General features: G+C 42.6%; 1 protein-coding gene across 2 annotated transcripts in view; it reads right to left on the bottom strand.

Annotated features, from left to right (window-relative positions):
* LOC126355157 (uncharacterized) overlaps positions 1 to 22375 on the bottom strand; it is a 35169-nt gene extending 12794 nt beyond the window's left edge. Inside the window, exon 1 of one of the 2 annotated variants that reach the window (XM_050005364.1) lies at positions 22180 to 22375. In XM_050005364.1, the coding sequence (XP_049861321.1) occupies positions 22180 to 22244 (65 nt within the window). In that variant the 5' untranslated portion in view covers positions 22245 to 22375. Of the gene's footprint in view, positions 1 to 13043; positions 13097 to 22179 lie in introns of those variants that run through there. The other variant, XM_050005365.1, reaches the window with a different exon arrangement.
* Positions 22376 to 23165: the final 790 nt, after the last annotated feature.

Genomic DNA, 23165 nt, shown 5'->3' with positions numbered 1-23165 from the left:
AGCAAATACCATGTTATCTAGGGCTCCTTGTGCTTGCCAGACACATGGTACACAAAGTAGATGTGTACTCCCCTGAGGATTAATGTAATTATACCCTCAGATGTTACAGATTACAGCAATGGAATGAAATGTATAACGGAAAACTTTCTTTGTACAAAATTAATCACTCAAATGCGTGTCCTGTAGCGCTAGATGTGCGTCTTTCTGTAAGATAATTTTGTGTAAGTGTCGTAGTTATCGTCCTCTACAAGCAAAGTTCAGTTGAAGTCAATGTACTTACCTCATCATAAACGAAAGTGAAATGCTTTGCATATAGATATCGTAGTTATTACGTACCTTACCGTGATCAAGAAAGTACTATAACGTAACGTATTGTTGCGCTATGGAAAAGGCTGTCTCATTGTAGCTATACCACAAAAGTTACTACTAAAACATGTTTTACTTTCCAGAATAATACAGAAAAACTGTGCAGATATAAAACAGATACAGTGCAAAAGCAATAATATAAATTTTGTCAGTCATTAGTAGCGTCGTGATATAATCGTGTAGCTGTCAAATAAACTAACCACTGTGTCATCTGGTATCTCTCCGAAAGTACTTTAAATCCAGAACGTATTTTCAAGTAAACCAAAATGTTGCATTAAAATCTCATTAGTAGTACTGGTATATGTTCTAAGTATGTGAGCCTTATAGTCGTTAAGTAATCGTGCAACTAACCAGCAAGAATGTACAACTAACAACACTGTGTCGTCTGTTCACTATAGCAATGTATTCGTAATTTCTGTTTAAATCAGTTCTCTTGGTTCTTGACTGGATATTTAACTTCAAACATTGTTGCATGTTAACAGATTCTAAGTCTGACAAAGCATACTAGTAACGTAAAGTGAAAAATTTTATAGCAAAGACTAAGTTAAAAAGCAGATTATCTCTCAATAAACAGTTTTACATGTGAAATGTGGTGCAATCCTTTACTCTTCATAGTACTCAGAGTTTCAACTTGAACGCAATTTAACAATGCACTGGTGTCTGAAACATGTTCCTCAGTGCTTATCGGCAGTGAAGTTGCACCGGCAACATTCACATTTTGACAAGAAGAAAATGTGTCTTGACTTATTGATTCCAGAGGCGGGCTGTTGCCGACCGATCGATCGATAATGCTTCCCTGTTCACTAATTGTTTCACTGTCTACACCGTTGTTTGCAGCCCGCTCCATTTCCCTTTGCACAATTACCCAGTTACTACTTTGAACATTAGTTGATTCATTATATGGTGGCGCTAACACACTGCTTTCGTCTTCACTGTCAATTCTCAGTTTACTTTGGAGCCTAGTATTACGTTTTTCACACGCCATTATTGTCACAATATTTCACAAGACAACACAGAAAAACACAATTTGAAGAGCAAAAATAAGAGAACACATTAACATAGCACTGAAAATAATATCTAGTTAATTGCAAGCGCAGCTGCGAAATACTTGGTGCAAATTTACATGCGTGCCATACCTGTTTTACTGTACAACAATGAAAGACTACAACTACAAAGGAGATTCTCTCTACAATTACGCGCTAGCAATAAACAAAATCTACACTAATTACACAAACTACAAGAAAAAAATCAGAAGATTCCAGCGAGGTATCCTCGGCTAAGAGTCGACATACGAAACGTTCCCTTAGAAAAATTGTACAAGACTGTGCTTAAACTTACACATATTATTTTTAGCGCAACGCAATCTGACTTTCAAAAATGCCTACGAAAGAATGGCCCTGACTAACATTAACCTATACCTTTCACAAATCACTTACCTCACCAAAAATCTTCGTTACTCGAACTACTGCAATACAGCGAGCACCACTACTGCCAGCGAAATAAAAGATTCAAACTACAGAAGGCTCTAACTACTGATAGGCATAGTTAGCGAATGAAAGATTTTAATAGAGAACAAACAATGTATTTACCTTAATAGTCATAATACACTCCTGGAAATTGAAATAAGAACACCGTGAATTCATTGTCCCAGGAAGGGGAAACTTTATTGACACATTCCTGGGGTCAGATACATGACATGATCACACTGACAGAACCACAGGCACATAGACGCAGGCAACAGAGCATGCACAATGTCGACACTAGTGCAGTGTATATCCACCTTTCGCAGCAATGCAGGCTGCTATTCACCCATGGAGACGATCGTAGAGATGCTGGATGTAGTCCTGTGGAACGGCTTGCCATGCCATTTCCACCTGGCGGCTCAGTTGGACCAGCGTTCGTGTTGGACGTGCAGACCGCGTGAGACGACGCTTCATCCAGTCCCAAACATGCTCAATAGGGGACAGATCCGGAGATCTTGCTGGCCGGGGTAGTTGACTTACACCTTCTAGAGCACGTTGGGTGGCACGGGATACATGCGGACGTGCATTTTCCTGTTGGAACAGCAAGTTCCCCTTGCCGGTCTAGGAATGGTAGAACGATGAGTTCGATGACGGTTTGGATGTACCGTGCACTATTCAGTGTCCCCTCGACGATCACCAGAGGTGTATGGACAGTGTAGGAGATCGCTCCCCACACCATGATGCCGGGTGTTGGCCCTGTGTGCCTCAGTCATATGCAGTCCTGATTGTGGCTCTCACCTGCACGGCGCCAAACACGCATACGACCATCATTGGCACCAAGGCACAAGCGACTCTCATCGCTGAAGACGACACGTCTCCATTCGTCCCTCCATTCACGCCTGTCGCGACACCACTGGAGGCGGGCTGCACGATGTTGGGGCGTGAGCGGAAGACGGCCTAACGGTGTGCGGGACCGTAGCCCAGCTTCATGGAGACGGTTGCGAATGGTCCTCGCCGATACCCCAGGAGCAACAGTGTCCCTAATTTGCTGGGAAGTGGCGGTGCGGTCCCCTATGGCACTGCGTAGGATCCTACGGTCTTGGCGTGCATCCGTGCGTCGCTGCGGTCCGGTCCCAGGTCGACGGGCACGTGCACCTTCCGCTGACCACTGGCGACAACATCGATGTACTGTGGAGACCTCATGCCCCACGTGTTGAGCAATTCGGCGGTACGTCCACCCGGCCTCCCACATGCCCACTATACGCCCTCGCTCAAAGTCCGTCAACTGCACATACGGTTCACATCCACGCTGTCGCGGCATGCTACCAGTGTTAAAGACTGCGATGGATCTCCGTATGCCATGGCAAACTGGCTGACACTGACGGCGGCGGTGCACAAATGCTGCGCAGCTAGCGCCATTCGACGGCCAACACGGCGGTTCCTGGTGTGTCCGTTGTGCCGTGCGTGTGATCATTGCTTGTACAGCCCTCTCGCAGTGTCAGGAGCAAGTTCGGTGGGTCTGACACACCGGTGTCAATGTGTTCTTTTTTCCATTTCCAGGAGTGTATATATAGCAGTTCATGACATCCATTCTTACAAATTTCAAAACTCCGCCATCTCTCTCCCCATATCCACCACTGCTGGCGGCTCACCTCCAACTGCGCAACGCTACGCGTTGTTAACATCCAGCTGCCCAACACTACAATGGCAGACAACAATGCAAACTAACCACAGATTGCACACAGCACAGCCAGTGATTTTCATACAGAGCGCTACGTGGCGTTACCAATAAAAAAACCTAAACAGCTTACTTACACTTTGTTTTTCGTTGATATCACCTTAGCTATCTGTGCACCTTGCGACTCTGAAACATTTGCAACGGCTGTACGCATTGAGAACAAGTTCCCATCGAGTTCCAGCGTATGTTTAGAAAGGTCAATTTTGGCGTGATGTTTAATCAGAAAGTCCAACGCAAGTATTGCTGTAAATCCCTGTCCCACAGTTGACAACAACTCCATTTCCTCCCAGAAACACACGTTCCCTTATCTTAAACTTGAGCTGTGCTGTCCCAAGTGCATCTAATTTTTTTATCACCTACTGCGTGCAGTCTGTATCTCGGAGCTTCCAATCCTCTCTTGCCCACGAGGTCCACACTGACAAATGATACATGCGCTCCAGTATCCACTAAAACTCTTCGCCACTTATGTTTTATCCAAACCATCAAACTCCAATCCGCCTCTTCGTGCACTCTCTGAGTACCTCTTTTTACTGGGAATGTCTCTCGACAGCAGGAACACTCCCTTTTTCGTTTAACAGTTTTTTACCTGCTGTATCATCAACCCGTTTCTTGGCTTTACACTGCCGTGCCTTATGCCTTATTTTCTGACAACTGAAACACTGCGGCTCCCACATTGTCCCTTAAAATGACCTTGCTTCCGACAACGGTAACACGAGACGAAAACATTTTCTTGTCATTGCCACTTCTAGTGACGCTATCCACTTCCTGCAAAAGTGTAGCTACGCGGAATGCTGCTGCTACGTCACTTGGATTTTCCATCCGTATCCGGCGTGAAAAATCCGGCGAGACCCCTCGCAAAAATGCGTCTAAAGCTCTATTCTCTGCATCTTTCAATAGAACTACATTTGCACTCGCATCTTGCGTTAACTCATACGTGTGCGCATTTGTTCTCCTAATTCTGTCTGAAAATTCTTCTACCGTTTCACGAGTTTTTCGCAACATTGTCCCCAATTTTTCTCTAAAAAATCTGGCACTGTTTTGTTTCCTAAACCTTTGCAATAATCCCTCAGCCAACTCTGTGAACGTAGTAGCATCCTTTAACCCTTCGTGGTATGCCACATAAGTCTTTGTGTCATCTATCAGCCGTAACCTCGCCATTTTTCCGACCAGCCACACAGTCTAGCCGTACTACGTACGTCACCAATGAAAACATTCACATCCTCTGATGTTTTACCGGTGAAGGAAGGTATCAAATTAGCCACTGAACAATCTGCCACACCAGAAAAGACAGTACCCTTGCATTCTACACTATCAGTTCCCGAGCCTGATTGAGTATTTTGCAACAATTGTTGCTCCATCCTCTGCATGTGCTGCTTTTGCAACTTATTTTCTTCAATCAGTTTCTTAACTTGCTCTGTCAATGCGACTACGGCGTCCCTTGTCCCGGTTGCATGTGTCTCTGGCATTTTCCGTGTGGTATACCTCACCTCACAAAAATAAAATTGTATTACCCAGAAGCCAGTTAATTCCTAGCATATCTAATGGCAAGCCATCTAGACTTACCACATTGCTCCGCTACATGACCATCGAAACCACACACATCACAAGTGCTTGGTACAAATTTATCGCAAGGAGCGACGTGACGTGTTAATCCACACACTACACATTTAGATGGTAGTAAGTTAACATGACTATCATTCCCACGAAACTGCGATACGTCTACAGGGCTGCTAGGCCTTTCAAATAACACTCTAACATCCCTTAACGTTACCCATGACATGTCTAGCTATACAGAAAACATAGAGAGAAGGCAGTTGCTGGACTCACCCTATTCGGTTTTTCTCGGTTGCTCCGCACGGTGTTAGTCAAAGTCGTGGCGTGGGTGTGCCTGACACCACTTGTTATGACAGATGGCCACTTTTTTTATGGCTTCTACAGTACTTGTTAGCAGCAGACACAGTCGCTGCGCCGAAGACTGAGACGGCGTGGAGTTTCACAAGTATTTATTGAACTTTCTTTTCAATTTCTCCCTCGTCGTCGCTACCCAGCCCTGTGGATCCCTCCGCCTGGCTGCTGCTGTGTAGATTCTCCGACAAGGCGCGCCACTGATCGCACTCAGTAGCATCAGGCCACCAGAGCTCCGCTGAAGTCAGGATGCCGTGTGGTTGAGATGAACTCGTCGCCGCTCGGCAGCTGCGTCGCTGTGAGGTCAGCTGCTGATGCCTGCTGCGCCAGCAGCTGGGAAGCCGTCAGTCGCGATGTCCTCGAGGTCCCGTCATGGACGGACCACGCGGCGTGGCCGGGTTGTCGTGAAGTCCGGGCGTCAGTCCCCAGCGGCGGCTGTGACCGAAACCGCGCTGCGGCCTGTCCTGCTCGAAGTTCTCTCTGTAGTTAGTCAGCCATGGCGCCGACCGGACTCGGGCCGACCTCCAGAGCTGAAGTTGACATCTGTTGACGAACGGATGACTCCTGCGAGCTGGAACAGACTTCCGGAATCGTCACCTACGAAGGTTGAACATTCGGACATGGACCACGACCGTCTTCAGATCCGAACTGCTTCCTAATGGCTTCTCTCTGTTGCTGCCTGCGCTCCACTACTTATATCCGGCAGGAGGATAGTTTTTACCCTCGGTGGTAGCTTCTACTTATTACTCCCGCAATATATTGCAGCGTAACCTAGTGTGCTGGCCTCACTTCTCCTTACTCAGCACTCTCCAGGCTCCGCTCAGCGCTCGGTCTCTGTGCGTCCTTGCGTCAGCCTGTTGGTAGACTGCAACTGTCAGCAAGGCTGTCTGTGCCAGGCTTACTTCGCAACGCCTCGATCGCTGGCTGCCTCTGTTTTGCCATTCTCCACTGTGCGAAGCAACGCTTACTACATGTGGCCGCAACAATATATAAGAATTCAGTAATTATTTCAGCAGATACATGAATTTTAGCTTTATTCACAAAGGTTCTTGCAGTAGCTGCACTGTCTTCTTTCAAGTCTTTTGTATCTTAAATGATCTAATCTAGAAATTTTGCTAGTGAATAGAAGCAATGATGCAATAAGATAGTGTGATGTTGAGAATCAAAACGCAAATACCACACAGTACCATAGAAGTTCACGTTTAAAATACGGATTCTAACCACATTGTTACGTTTGCAAGTATCTGAACAACATTGTCAATCACTAGATATAGCAATAATTCAAAATATCAGTGACAACAGAACTGGAAAAATTGCCACAGCCTCTTTACACTGTCTTCGTCAGAAGTAAGATTAGTTTCTAAGCTCTTGAATAAACGTAGGGGCATCATTTATGCAAAGTATGAAATCTCCCCCCACTCAACTGCTTTCATTCCGATAAGTATTAGCAGTTCTATAATGTGAATTATATTGCTAGTAATTAGTATCAGTAACAGTTTAATAATCCTCGTGATTTTCCAGACGCCATTGCCATTTCAATTACTGATTGCTCTACATACCCATCCTCGTCTATAAGAGATAATCGTGAAGATTCAAAATGACCCTTGAAGAATTCGTAGCATTCTTAAATTGATAACGTAAGTGTGCAAAATGAGTATTGGTACAGTGTGTCATTAAAGTCATCATATGATTTGAAAAAGATGTAATTTAATGTGAACTACACTGTGAGTGAATTATGGGAATAACATTGTGATCTTTCTTCTCAAATCCCAAAATTTACTGCTGTATATTTAGTGATAAAGACCCGCTAGAGTGCGATACTGATCCGTCCACTTCCCCAACTTGAATATTGGTTGTGATGACAAAGTGACCTGTAGCGTAACTCAAGGTCTAGGTTAGGTTGGAGGGTTGTGTGTTTGAAGGTTGATGATGTGCAACTGAAAACAGTGGAAAGCATTGATCTTACAGTTACAAGCTGACGTTGGGAATAGTACTAATGCAATATTTTAAAATACAGACACTTGTTTATCTGTGTATTTTACTGTCAGAAAAAATATCCGTCTTAAGAATACAGCTATTAAACATTTGGTAAAACTTATGTAGCAGACGCCAAATTGCATTCTCAGTAGTTTATGTAAGATATGTGTATGTAATACTCATCAGATCCTTACACATTATCTATTTTTGCAGTTACCCGACAGTTTAGCTCATGAAGGCTGTCTATCAGCACAACCTTTATTTGGTCTTCATATTCCTTGGCTGCACCAATCCTTGGTTCATTTCTTCGACCACGAGTAACATGGTTCTTAGAATGAAGTACGCACATACGACAACAGATAGCATATGGCATCTAATGTTAACTGAAATCGCGCAGTTGGACTCGAAAGCCTGTCACCAAAAAAGAAAAAAAATGAAAAAAAAAGAAAAACGAAAAAAAAAACAGTCAGGTGGCACATGGCGTTGAATGTTAACTGCGCTGTTTAGTTGCCACTTGCGACTTGGCACTGAGGCCGGCCGCGGTGGTCTCGCGGTTCTAGGCGCGTAGTCCGGAACCGTGCGACTGCTACGGTCGCAGGTTCGAATCCTGCCTAGGGCATGGATGTGTGTGATGTCCTTAGGTTAGTTAGGTTTAAGTAGTTCTAAGTTCTAGGGGACTAATGACCACAGCAGTTGAGTCCCATAGTGCTCAGAGCCATTTGAACTTGGCACTGAAATCGCAGCTAGACAAATGGTTCGCAGGCAGAAGTACGAAATTCGGTCAATAGATGGCACACGGTGTAGAATGTTAACGGCTACTTGTTACTCCTAGTTGTCACTGAAATCGCAGCCAGATTCTGTAAAATTGTTATTGTGATATCTGTGACTTTTCAATCACTGTGATTTATAACAGATACGTGATTTCTTGCTCACCCCTGTCTTACCAGTCTGTCCATCCTTCGACGTTCGATATGTAGTCAAGATGGCGCCGGTAGGATTGTGTGGTGATAGGATGCTCCAAAATCAGTTGAAATTAAATGGTTCTTCGTGCACAAGGTGTAAAAAATGTGTAGTCAAAGAAATTCGGAGCATTAAGTGCAACTTTTGGTTACACAAGAAGTGCGCAAACGTGTGCCTGAAATTTATAAATAACGATATTCAGTGGACATGTTTCGATTGTATAAATGACGAAAATGCGCGATTAACATTCGCACTAAGTTCTAAAGACGAAATTATTGTTATTCTTCAAAGTGACTTTGATGCTCTGAAAGCAGAACTAACGTTGCTAAGCAGGAAAATATCGCATTGAAATGTGAAAAACGCCATGTATGTGAAAAAACTCCAGTGCTAGATGGTCCTACATCGGCAGATACGCGGAGTGATACAACTGACAAACTAAAAAAGAATTCAGCCGCCATTACGAAAGAAAACGAAACTGAAGGAACAGAGGAATCAAACAAATTTAAGTGGACCAGCGTAACGTACAAAAACAAGCGTTATAGTAAGACAGAAAATGTATTCTTTATTATAGGTGACTAATTGTTGAAAAACAAAGTCGTTCCAAACTCCTAAATCGACGTTCGACCAGGAATGAGGACGCATCAATTACATATCCACCTAAACAACGTTTTATGCTCAAGAGAGAACGCGGCAGATAAGCATAACAGAAATCCAAAAGGTGTTTTTATTCATATAGGAACAAATTCGCTTTGGAACAAGCAGAAATTGTAAACCACACAAGGAACACCTTATCCGAATAGCCAGAAGACTACACGAATTCCAGTGGCATTGTGTACACAAGATCGGCGAGTGACAGCTAATGTGCATAGAATAAATAGCAATATTAAAGAACAGTGCTATAAACTAAGAGTCGCTTTCATTGATCCCAAAAACTTTCTAAGAGCAAAGTGTCTTGCCAAAGATGGTCTACATCTGAATAGGTTGGGCTCAAAAATGTTCACTAAGATGTTCATAGCTACTTGCCCAGTCATAAAAAATAAGGGAAACTGATAAGAAGTATGGGAATGAAAAAAATTGTGTAGTGCTAAGAAAGACAAAACCAAACCATTATCTGGCAAGAAATGTGCAAAAGCCTATAATAGATAGTCAAAGAAGATACGTTTTCCACAAGAATATAAATCGTTAAACTACCGATGCTTCAAACAATACAAGCTCCAAAATAGATGAATTGGAAATTATTCTGTCAGAATGTGCAAATATTAGGGTTGTTTGTTTAAATGAGCACTGGTTTGCTGACGACACAATTAAAATTTTGAACAAAATAGGGAACTTCAAATTAGCAAGTATCTTTTGCAGAAGAAACAAGTCACATGGAGGCTCATATATACAGGGTGTCCCTCTCAAACCTCCTCGACTTCACAAGACCCCATGAAAAAAACCACAGTGGGTAGGACAATGAAAACTGCACCACTTTGTAGAGCATTTGAAAGGATTTATTTATTTATCATTGATACACCTCTGCATGTAACAATTTGTAGCTCAAAGAATATTGAGTCTATATTCAGTTTCTTGCCAACTACTTTGTAACATTTCCTCTGTTATTGTTGCAATAGCATTAGTGATACAATGTCGCAACGTAGGAATATCGTCCACTTTGGTCGCATACACGTGGTCCTTCACGAATCCCCACATGAAGAAATCAAGAGGCATAATGTCGAGTGAACTTGATGGACAGGCAATGGGTCTTCTGGGGGTCCAATTCAATGATTGGGAAATTTTCTATCTGGGAAATTGCGAATAGCCATTGACCAATGCGGCGAAACTCCATCTTGTTGAAAAATGATGTTGGGCTGCAGGTCTTGTATCTGAGGGTACACAAACTGCTCCCAGCAAATCCAAATACACTGACTCTTTCACTGTGTCTTCCTCAAAGAAGAACAGTCCAATAATCCAGTTGTGCATTAGCCCACACCAGATATTTAGTTTAGGGCTATCACAAACATGTTCAATGACAATGTGCGGTTTTTGCGAACCCCAAATCCGAACATTATTCCTATTATCCCTTCCTGATAAATGAAAGTTTGCTTCATCAGAGACTAAAAATCTTTCCAGGAAGCTGGCATCCATATCAATACACTGCAGCATATCTGCAGCAGTGTTTTCCGCTTCGTTTGTCGTTCAGCATTAGATGTTGCAGAAACTGCACTTTGTAAGCACACATGTGAAGACACTGATGAACTACACAATGCAATGTTGATCGAGGTACATCAAGTTGCCTAGATGCTTCACGAACTGACTTACATGGGCTTCGGAGAAACATTTGTCTGATGTCCTCTACTGTTGTGAAATCGCCAATTTCACTTCATGCAACTATGCTGCACTGTGGCGACGATACTGGGCACTTCTGATGCGGGAATATAAATTCTTTGAGATGCTCTACAATGTGGTGCATTTTTCATTGTCGTATCTACTGTGGTTTTCCTCTCCTTGGTCCTTGGAATCAAGCAGGTTTGAGTGGAACACCCTGTACTTCTATATAGTGATATAAATTATGAGACCAGAAATTGTTATAATTATTTAAATGAATAATGTGTGTTTGAGAGCTGTTGTTTAGAAATAGTACATTCACTAGAAAATGTTATAATAATGTCAGTACAGAGAACTACAGGAACATCAACAACAGAAATATTTTTATCTAAGCCTCAAATTGTGCTAGAAGACCTTTATCAGAGAAAAAAATTGTAATAGCTGCTGATTTTAATATTCATATCACATACAATTTAAGATTCACTGACTTAGTCAAGAAATATGGTTTCAAATTGAATTTCTTTGAATCTACCAGAGACAATGTCCAATCAGCAGCTTGTACTGACAATGTTTTGACTAATTATGTAATTAAGATTTGTATAAATTTTGTTTAGATCTAGGTATTAGAGATCATTGTGCATTGTTCATTGAGCTGCCACAAACAGCAGAAACATTTTATGTATGGGAAGTTTAGCAAAGAAAACTTGCTAATATTAGTAACAAGCTAAAAGAGAAAAAAATGGCCTTTCGATCATTGTAACTCAAGTAAAGAAAACTTTGAGAAATTACTAAATAGTTTTCTTGGTGTTTTTAATGAAATATTTCCACCAGACTCTGCAGCAATAAAATGACAAATAAATTAAAGTGGATCACCCAGGGCTTAAAAATTTCCAGTGTAAGGAAAAGGCAACTGCACAGAGAATTAAAATATAATAAAGATACTGATTTCATCGAATATGTTAGACAATAAAACGATATTTAAAAGAGACATGTTAAAGTGTGTAACCAAGAAATTATAAAAATTGACATTGAAGGAAGTACTATTGTTAGTCCAACTTAAATACCAGAGTACTTCAAAGAATTCTTTATAAATGTAGCAATCCTGATGTAGATATAACAGATTATCACAACACAGTAAATACATTTGGCCTGAGTGAAAACTATGAAAACTACAAAATTCTTAAACGTTTCTGTGGAGGATGTGGAAGATACTGTTCTGACAGCAAGAAACAAAAAATCTGCAAAAATACCCACCAAAGTTATTAAAGTGGTACACAATAAAATTGCAAACCCAATAGTTCAAATAATAAATCAATGTTTCGAAGAGGGCTGTTTCCCAGAGATACTGAAATATGTTGAAGTCTAACCACTCTTCAAGAAGGGATCATGAGAGATCATGGGAAATTATCATCCTATCTCAATTCTCCCAGTCATATCGAAAACATCTGAAAAACGTGCTGTTGCCCAAATCCAAAACTTCATTGCAAAATATTCTATTATTCTAACAAATCAATTCGATTTTCAGCAGTGGAAAAACACCATTGATGCAGTGAACAGTTTCATTGCGAAAATAAGTACACCATTAGACAAGAGAAATAAGATGGCAGGAATTTTCTGCAACCTCACAAAGGTTCTTGATTCTGTAAACCATGTATTGCTTATTTACAAACTTGAAAAGTATATTAGCAGTGTTCGTCAGGATAGATTTCAGGAGCGGAAAATTGTGGGCGTTGCAATAATTAAAAGTAATTAAGCTTGAATGGACCCTATTTATTCATGTAAAGATGGTACATGGGTGCCTACGTCGTGCTGAGCAGGCCCAAAAGGGGTTGCTGTCTGTTCATCAGGAGGTTTGGGGAGAGAGGTAGAGGCTAGAGCAGACTACTCGGGGCCAAGGTCTCAAGCTAAGAGAGCACAGAGCTGTTTCCAAGCTACTCTCGCCGCTCCCGCAGCGCAACCAGCCTGTGGGACTAGAGACTGACCGTGGAGCATGTGGCAGGAATGTGCCGACCACAGTCTTCCGGCCAGCACCTTCCACCACAGTATGCCCAAGCCAGCTATGGCCGTACATTATGAATGGAAAAAACTATTTAATAAAATTTTATCGGCAATGATCCCTCTTGGGGGGTCTCCTCCCTGCACATCCTTTCCCCTTCCGAAGAAGACTCTCTGGATGAAAATGAATGAGCTTATTCTAATTGATTATTTCATTTTAAAAAATATATGATCATTATGAAGGGTCACAGAAATTAACATCCATAACATAATGATATAAATATGTGCAAAAGTTACAAAGTGGCCTGAAGGAAGGCTCTTGAATAACAAACTTGTGAATATGGGGCGACGGCAGTAGGGGCTGCGCCATGGTGTGAGTGTGTGTGTTGGCGGTATCAGCGGTGGAGGGTACCCAGGCGATGATGAGGGGCACTGGAGCACAGCACACTGAAACACTCCACCCTCGTGGGGGTGAGAGAATGCTCCCAGGCCTGACAGTCACAAGGGGGCTTTTGCCCCATAATATTACTTTGAGTTCTTAAATCTAGGATTACAATGGTGATTACCCAAGTGGGTGAATGAGAACATTACAAAATGACAATAATTTAAAGAGAAAACAAAATTACTTACATGAGTGTTAAGACTCGACAATTAAATTGGGATTCCATAGACTTTACATAGAAATACAAATCCATTACAAAATTAATTCATTGACCTGACACCTAGACTACAACTTAATTCTAAAGGGGGGGGGGGGTCATGCCTGATCACATGCACCAAGTTTGGCAGGTAGGTTCAGGTGTGATATTCACCTTCAGGTTGTGGGGGTGGTACTACTTCTCGGAAGGAAGTGAAACATTTGAAAAACACTCTTTTACAGAGTATCAAGGATACTATAATAAGAATCATTACAGTGATGATTACCGGACCAGCGCTGGGTAATGCAACTGTGGTTAATTGCTTGGTTTGGTGCCAATCAGCAATATGTGAGGCCACTCGATCAAGAGTAACTTGGTTATGTTCCTGGGTAAGTAGATGATTGATCAATTGGAGTAGATCTGAGTCATCGGTACTCGGTAAACTCTTTAGCTTTTCATCGTGATGGAGTTTAAAAGAGAGTTCAGGAAGGTATAAGGTAAGTGTGGGAATGGAAACATGAAAGGTGGAGTGCAATTGAGCTGATATCCTTATAGAAGCAGCGTATATGTCACATCTTGGACTATTACACACTAGGCCACTATTATCAGTGTTACCCGGTACGATTCAGTTTCTGACATTGAACAGTGGCACACCACGTTGGCGGTGACAGTCTGTGGAACAGCGAATAGAAAACTGTTGCCAACAGGTTGAATTATTGGTTGACGAAGTGAGACTAGAACACAAGGACATGAAGGTGTAGTAGTTTCAGCTGAAACATTGACATCTAGCACTCAGTAGTGTTAGTGTGTAAAATTAGCGTGGGGCATAAGTAATGTGTTGTATGGGTGCAACTGGATAGTTCAGCGTGAGAGAGAGTGGCGTGGGTTTGTCGATCCCGACTAACTATTAAAAATTCTTGAGTCTGCCAAAAACCATGATGGTGAAGAGTGGCCCAAGAGACTGGAAAAGTGTATATTTGATAGCACTCGTATTTCCAATTTACGCATGTGATTGTCAATCTCATTCGCATCCGAATACCATCCGAATTACAGGTAAGTCATACCTACAACGCAGCGTAGTACAAGCGGAGGTTGCTTTCCTGCATGGCATAAAATATTTGTTTAGGGGCCAAAATTTGCGACGACACATTGTGTAGGATGTGCAAGAAGGGCTCTGAGGGTAACAGGTGTGGACTGAGTCCATTCTTGGTGAAAGGATTGTTCAAGTGCACCATAGTGCCGTGTTAATCTGTCGGCTACAACTTGTATTTGTCTAGTTGTGGCTAACAGGTTATTCTCAAGACGTGTCAGGCGCACCTGTTGATGTACCAACACTTCATGATTAACTTGTGTTTCCGAAAGCGCTTGCTGTGTGTCCAAATCCCAGCGTTTTGCGTCTGTTTCGTCAGGAGTCCCAAAGACAGTTTTTAACAATGTACCTCCAACGGGCAACCAGGCTCGTTTGAAACAAGGCCGTGGTACTGCATCCCTAATACTCTTCAATTGACTTTGAATGGTTGAAATAATTCTTGTCACTTCCCACAAAGATCGGAGAAACTCATGTTCCCTCATCTGCATCAAAAAGGTTTCATATTTTGAAAATTGCTGAGGTGTATCATATAAAGCACGGTCTTCCTCTTCTAATAATGTTAAGTTAACATCAGTTAACACAATAGCATAATGTGGAGTATGCACCAGATTATGATGACGTCCAAAAAGCACGCTAGATGTGGAAGGGTAGACGTGAAATGGAGGCGCCTTAACGGCGACGACGGCAACCATTGAGATTAACATGCTTCCCATTGCTGATGATAAATTGACGACCATTTGAATGGAGGTTGCTTTCAGCTTCCAATGTTGATAATAGTCGACTGCGAGAGAAAGTAATAGTGACCCTAAAAGTAAAAATTTCTTGGCTTACTTGATGAGTAATTCAGAGATGACAGAGGGGGTACAACGTTTTAGCAATAGTTACCTGGCAAGTAGCGATGATGTACCAGTTCAGTCACGCTTACTGATGAAGAAGACCATGAAGTAGAATCACGGCAGGCAACCAACAGTTTGGCAGCTATGGGGTAGCAAGGCAGCAAGACAATGGGTGTAATTCAGCACCGAGTATCCGCTGATCAATCCCACATCAGCAAAAAAGACGCTGAACGCGGAAGCAGTACTACGCAGTGCAGACAAAGCGTAACTCGCTCGAAAAAATTTTCAACCTGCTATGGCACGAAGGCCAAGTGTCGTTAATTAATTTGAGATTTTGTACAAAGATAGTTTTTTAAAATGAATCAATAGAGAGATTAACTGTAATGAATGTTAGCGAGAGCGAGTGTGTTGCTCGTGAATACAGAGGCTGGGGCGTGAAGTCGTGGAGACGGTGCAGTGTAATAGCTTCATCAGCGCTGAGCCGGCAGAGTGCTGAGCTCAGATAACAGCGTCGGAGAGCGCTAGAGGCTCTGTGTCCGAGGCTAAGACATGGTAAGTGTAACTTAAAAGCAACAGTTTATTGCAAAGCAATAATAAACGAATAACTGATGGCACAAAGACGTTTGATTTCACGTTAACAGAACACCTTCAGTGTTCAACAGGTAAATTGATATTGAATATTTATCGTTGTTGATTAAAAGAAACTGCTACCGAATATAACGTCCATACATACATTGTTGATTAAAAGAAACTGCTACTGAATATAACGTACATACGTATATACTTCCCTTTCCCCTTCTGAAGAGCGGAGGGCATAAACGATAAAAGCCTTGTTCATGTACTTAGTATATGACAATAGAGGTCTGGTAACATCAACAAGTTGCACCAAGGTAGTGTTAATATGAACAGTGTGAGTGTGTTGTAAGTGTGTTATTGTGCGTATGAAATGTTGTGTAAATGAGTGACTAATGGTAGCTGATGGCGGATACGAATTGAAGGCCAATAGGTTCTATCAGAGATACTTACGGTCGAGAAAACAATGAAAATTAAAAGGGTATACCGAATATGACACAAAAATAATCCATAATCATAAAGTGTACTAAACATGAATCATAACTATAAATTGATAATAACAAAACATGACATTGAAGTAATAATAATTGACAAGAAATAAAACCAAGGGAATATTTCTCGAACATAAACTTCCGAATCGGATACGAAATCCGTCAGGGTATGTTGTTTTTTAGTCGGTTGACGAAGTGCATAAGGGACTACGTCAGTAGAATTCGACAGTGTGTGTGTATATAACAACAGTGGCGTGGTATAAAATGTAATAAAAGAGCGTCTGGGGCTCAGTTCATTTGTGGTTGAGTGCCAAAGGCGTAGTGTGAGCGAAAATTGTCTCATGGTAATTGATGTATGAATTGTTTTGTGGTTAACGGAGGAGCCTAGGATTCGGTGACGTGTAAGTACAAGTTCGCGGTGCGAATGAGCTACCTGCGAGTGACTCGACTAATAAGTTCCAGCAGTGCATTAATGCAATCTGCAGACTTGAATTAATGATTACATAATTTGCAGGGCAATGTAACAACCTCCAGACAGTGCTAAGGCAACCTGTCTAATAATTGATGGGTAGGCAGTGCATTGAAGCTATCTGCAATACCGTGGTTCAGAGTCCGTCTGACTTAATAAAGAATTAGTTCAGGCACATGGGTCTCCTGCGGTACATGAAATAAAAGTATCAGCGGCGTTATTAGCGACCTGCTGTACTAGGAAAATGTCGATTGTTCAAGCATTAAAAATGTCTCTGAAGCTAGAATAGCATGCATCCATAAATAGCGTCACTTTTTGTGCGTGTAGTACATAACAATACATAAAATGAAAATCATGAACTATAAATCACTAGCGCTAGCATAAAGACATAATTAAACACAATGACAGACATTGACAGAAAAATAAAAACACAATGATGTATAATAATAACGCTGTAAGTAGTAGGAACAGATATTTTGAATGGTAGTACAAGAGTTTTGCGTCGAAGCTAACGCGTGATGTAGGCTGTTGGGGCGACAGGGCGCGGTGCACGTGCTCTAGTATGTGGTAAAAAGAAGTGTGCAACACTTCTGCGACCTTGATGGCAGCAGATGCGCACACGTCTTGTCTTAGGATGCGAGGCGTCTGCCTCAGCCTGAGACTGCTCAACGTTTACATGTAACACTGCTCATCTGGGGCTGGCTGCTAGGCTTTATTTCTACACCCTGAGATAGATTGTCTATTTCGAATGGCGAATTCATCTGTCATCCAAACACAGCTTCGTAAGGGGTATACCCCGTGGATTCACGTATTCGGGTGCTGTATGCAGAAGAAATATACGGTACATTCTGTCCCAATCAGCTTGCGTTTTTGCAACGTAATAGGATAACATTTTACAAATTGTACAGTGTAGCGTTCAACGCGACTGTTGGCTTTAGGATGGAAGGGAGTTGTACGCCATTTTTTTATTCTTAGCAATTAGCAAACTTGTACAAATAGAACAGTCATGAAATTGGTTCCTTGATCCGTTAAAATGACATCAGGACTTCCAAAAGGTAGTATCACACGATTTACAAACTCTCTCGCCACAGTTTCAGCTGTCATGTTGGCGAGGGGACTCAAAATTAGATAACGAGAAAAGTGATCAATAACAGACAAAATATATTTGTTACCTTGTTGCGACTGTAAAAAAGGATCTAGGATATCTAAAGCAAGAATTTCGAAGGGTGAAGGTACCTGAGGAAGTATTTGCAGTGGCACTCGCGGATGCATATTTTGTGCTCGTTGTGCACATGGCAGGCAAGTTCTTACATTCCTATCCACGTCACATTGTTAGTATTGCCACCAATAACGTTTTGCAATTCGAGCGTTCGTAGCGCGTTTTCGCTGTGACATGCTTGGATTGTATCATGGCATTGCCATATTATACACTGCTGCAAGCATTCCGGTATTACCAAATTATTTCCATGGGGAGTTTTTTGATACAAAAGGTCGTCTATTACTTCAGATTCTGGCAAGGTGGCGTATCTTTGACTTTGAACGTCCACCTGCTGTGCTTCTTTTAACTCTTCAATTGATACCTCATCTGATTCAATGACACGCACTTTTCTACTTAATGCATCAGCATTTTGATGTAACCGACCAGGCATTTTTTGATACAAAAGGTCGTCTATTACTTCAAATTCTGGCAAGGTGGCGTATCTTTGACTTTGAACGTCCACCTGGTGTGCTTCTTTTAACTCTTCAATTGATACCTCATCTGATTCAATGACACGCACTTTTCTACTTAATGCATCAGCATTTTGATGTAACCGACCAGGCATGTGCCGAACTTCAAAATCATATTCTGACAATTTCATGACCCAGCGCATAAGTTTGCTGCTAGGATCCTTAAGATTCAATAACCACTGCAGAGCAGAGTGATTGGTAAGAACTGTAAACTTGCAACCATAAAGGTAACATCTAAAATAATTAATTCCAAAAAGAAGAGCAAGCAATTCCTTTTCTGTAGTACTTAATTAGTTTCTGCTTTATTTCGTTGGCCAGAGGCATACCCAACGGGTTTTTCCTCGCCATCTTGCACCTGGTTTAGGACACATCCTACAGCAAAATCAGATGCGTCACAAGATAAAATAAAAGGTTCAGCGAAGTCTGGGTAAACAAGTAGAGGTGAACTAGTTAAAATAGTTTTCACTGTTTGAAAGGCGGTCGAACATTCATCCGTCCACACAGAAGGAGTATCCTTTTTCAACAATTTAGTAAGAGGTTTGGTAATAGTAGCATAATCTTTAACAAAACGGCGGTAATAATTTGCAAGATCAAGGAAGGATTGTAATTCCTTTAAATTTGTTGGAATAGGAAAAGTGTCTACAGCTTCAGTTAATCGTGGAACTGGCTTGACTCCGCTGGAACTCATGACATGACCTAAATACTGTACTTGTGATTGAGCAAAAGAACGCTTTTCTAATTTTATGCTTAAATTAGCATTTTGCAATCGCAACAGTACACTGCATAGATGTTCATCAATGGAATTTGAAAATATAATTATATCATCAAGATACACAAGGCACGTAGTAGGCTTCAACCCACATTATAGCAGATCTGCAAATCGCTGAAAGGTTGCTGGCACATTGCGAAGCCCGAAAGGCATCCTTAAGAATTCATATCAGCCAACAGGAACCACAAAGGCTGTGTTAGTTCCATCTTGAGGAACAATTGGAATTTGATGATACCCACTGCGCATGTCTAATGTCGTAAAGTACCGGCAATTGCCCAGACAATCGAGTGTTTCATCGATCCGGGGTAATGGATAATGATCTGGAGTAGTAACCTTGTTTACTACTCGCATGTCTACACAGAGGCGATAGGATTTTTCTCCATCTATAGATTTCCTTGGAATGACTACAATTGGGCTAGACCACGCACTAGAAGAGGGTAGTATTATTCCTGCTTCTAGTTGCTGTTGTATAGTTTCCTCTACCAGTGACTGAAGATGGTAGGGAAATCGGTACCCTTTTTGAGCTATTGGCCTAGCATTTCCGGTTGGAATCTCATGTTGGATTAGATCTGTTGCTGATAAATATTTCCTGTCTTCAAACAACCATGAATACTCATTCAATACTTCACTTCTTAGCTTTTGTTCATGCAATGGTAGATGACTAGGCTTAGCTTTAAAACTTATCTACCAGATGTGACGTGACTGTCAAAAGGTGTTGAGATGTGGCAGCACTCTTTATCTTTTTCAGAGAAGGGGTTTTCATTGGCAGCTCATCTTCTGTGATAACCTGTAAGCTGGCTAATACTGTACCACGCAGTATTAAAGCTTGCTTGTGACTAAATTTGTCCACACACACGGGTACACAGTTTTCTTTCTGTACTTGCTGCACTTGCAAGGGCTACGTTTTACGTGAACCTGCAGCGGGTCAAGAGTTTAATTCTGGCAGAGTGGATCTACAAAAAAATGAACCTCTTCAGATTCACCTATCCCGACAGGCACCCAAAGGATCTTTCCTGTGCCTTCTGGTATCTCCACGGGATCATCGGCTTTTAGCATCGTTATGGGAGACTCCGAAACTTGGGAAACGGATCCTTTTTTCCCAGCTTCTCTCCTGCAACGTGCAGTCACGTCCAAAACGGTGCATGTTGTCGCCGAATTGGAGAATATTTAATCTAAAGTCAATAATCCTCAGGAAATGATGCAGAAAGTCACTTCCCAGGATGATGTAATCCGCCTGTTCTGTACAACCTCCATCGTAAAAGCATATTCTGTGGAGTCCAACATGAAATCAACGGAACAGCTGCCATCAGGTTTCACTATGCCAGGCCCAATACCAATGATATGGTACCACGGTGGTTGCAATGTTCTTTTATCTCTCTTCGATAGAAATGCCAAGCTGATCTGTGTGCCTGTGTCAATTAGCATGCGTATTCAGAATGAGATTTTCACTCTGCAGCAGAGTGAAAATCTCATTCTGGAAACATCCGCCAGGCTGTGGCTAAGCCATGTCTCCGCAATATCCTTTCTTTCAGGAGTGCTAGTTCTGCAAGGTTCGCAGGAGAGCTTCTGTCAAGTTTGGAAGGTAGGAGACGAGGTACTGGCAGAAGTAAAGGTGTGAGGACGGGGCGTGAGTTGTGCTTGGGTCGCTCAGTGGTAGAGCACTTGCCCACGAAAGGCAAAGGTCCCGCGTTCGAGTCACGGTCTGGCACACAGTTTTAATCTGCCAGGAAGTTTCAGCATGCATATTGGCTTGAGGCCTCTAACACCATTGACAACCACACTTGCCACATGCGTGATTGCCTTATAAGCTAGTGGGGTCATTATTTTTAATGGGGGCCGGGATGGGTGGCACTTCCTGCCCCGTGGCCTTTTCCCGAATTCTGTGGTTGGTTTGCATTTCGCCTGGGATTTGAAGGGAGTTGTGCCCTACTATTTGGACAATGTACGCTTTGGTGACCCATGTTCCTGTACCGATGACAATATGGCACATGTCCTTGTCTATTACAGCGCCCACACTTACTGTCATTCGAAAAGACACGTCGGGGCTCGCTTTGCCGTGCGGAGACAGCCAAAAATCGGTTCACCTCCTCTCTCAAGAGTGCTAATCGCACGGCTTCGTGTAAGGTGCGGGGGGAAGCTACCTCGATTTCGCCCCCTATTTGAGGGTTTATGCCACAAATAAACACGTCTATCGCCCGACATTCTGATTCTTCCAACATACTTGGTGCGTATGTGTGGCATGCGACACTTCTAATCCTCTCTGCGAATGCTTCTAAATCCTCACCCGTTTTTTGCTTAAGGGTGGAAAGCAAGTCGCGATACTAACTAGTACCACGTTTGTCTGTATACCTTTCAATCAGCCCTGTTGCAAGGGACTGGAAGGTATGGGCATTTTTCAAGCTCTTGACTGACTGCAGGTAGTTCCGCACTTCGCCAGTGAGCTTCATTTTCAGCATGTTTAAGAGAAATTCATCTGGCCAACCGCAAAGCTTCTCCAATGTCCTGGATATTCTGGACAAGCGTTTGAATATTCTCGTGCGGGTTCCAGCAGATGCCGGAATAAACGTTACTGCTGGAAAGCTCTGCACCAAAGTAGACGTGGCTACCGCCACAGGTGATTCTGGACTAGTGAGTGGTGGAATCACCTGCTTCGGCTGTTCCTCCACTAGCAATTGCTTAGCAACATTATATTGTGGAGAAGCCATTTGAAGATCATCTATCTGTTGCTTAAGCTCTGCGTTAGTTAAAATTAATTGATTTATCTGGGCCTGCAACGCCAAGAGGGGATCTTTATCCTCTCCAATTGCTGCCTGGTGGTCGGCACATTACAATAGTGAGGGCATCTACACCACCGTATCGTCGCTAGCGACTTACATTATTTGGTGGCGTGCAGAGGACGGACAGCGGTGGTGTCGACGAGCGGCGGCAGGCGCGTCCATCACGCACGGAGGCAGCAGGCGGCTGGCGACAGCACAGACAGCTGCGACGGCGGGCGGCGCGAGGGCCGCACCCCGGACCCTGGTGCAGGCGGTGACCCATGGCAGCTACGGACAGCGGCGGCGGCGGTGTCGGCGAGTGTGACTGCATCGCGGACCCTCCTCGGCTCGCGTCCGGCGGCGAACTGCTTCACGCATGAGGCGCGCTAGAGTTCAATTCTTTTATCTTGGCGGTTCCCGCATGCCCGCCCAGGCGCGGGAGATTGCTGCGTTGCCAGTTGTACGCGCCCAGAGAAGCAGCGCCATAGTATAGTTCGCGAACTTAGGTTTAGGGGGGAGCGCGCAGTCTATGAAGTAAAGCCACCACGGCCGCATTAACCCTTTCGATGCTACAGAGACGCGCTCCCTGCATTCCGCAATGTGCGCGATTTTGTTATCATTGCACTGCTCGCCTGTGCAGACACATGGTGTTTCGACTGCTTTGACACACTTTATCATTCGATTTCACAAAAACTATTTGGCCCAAAATTTTTATTTTTACATATCTTCTTGACTGATATCTTCCCCCCGTAAATGACTTAATTTTGTTTCGATGTTCAACGCAGTTATTGTGCAGCATTAGATGTAGTTAACTATTGCACGAAATTTAGGTGAGTTTGCAGAGGTAAAAGTCCATAGCGTATACTTTCCGCATGGTCGATTTTAGTTGCCACTAGAAAGTACAAAAATTACATTCAAACGAATAAAATTCATGAAGTAAGACACTTCGATATTGTTTTTAATTAACGAAAATATTTAGCACCGATCACGGATTGAACTCTAAACCTTTTGCTTAGCAGCCATACACTTTAACTATTATGCTAACGCAGCTCGTCATTCAATATATCTCCCGGAGGACTTTAAAATATCTCGCAAAATACCGAC

Source organism: Schistocerca gregaria, chromosome 3 (genome assembly GCF_023897955.1).
Source record: "Schistocerca gregaria isolate iqSchGreg1 chromosome 3, iqSchGreg1.2, whole genome shotgun sequence".
NCBI classification, from domain to species: Eukaryota; Metazoa; Arthropoda; class Insecta; order Orthoptera; family Acrididae; genus Schistocerca; species Schistocerca gregaria.
This window is presented reverse-complemented; position numbering and strand designations above follow the sequence as displayed.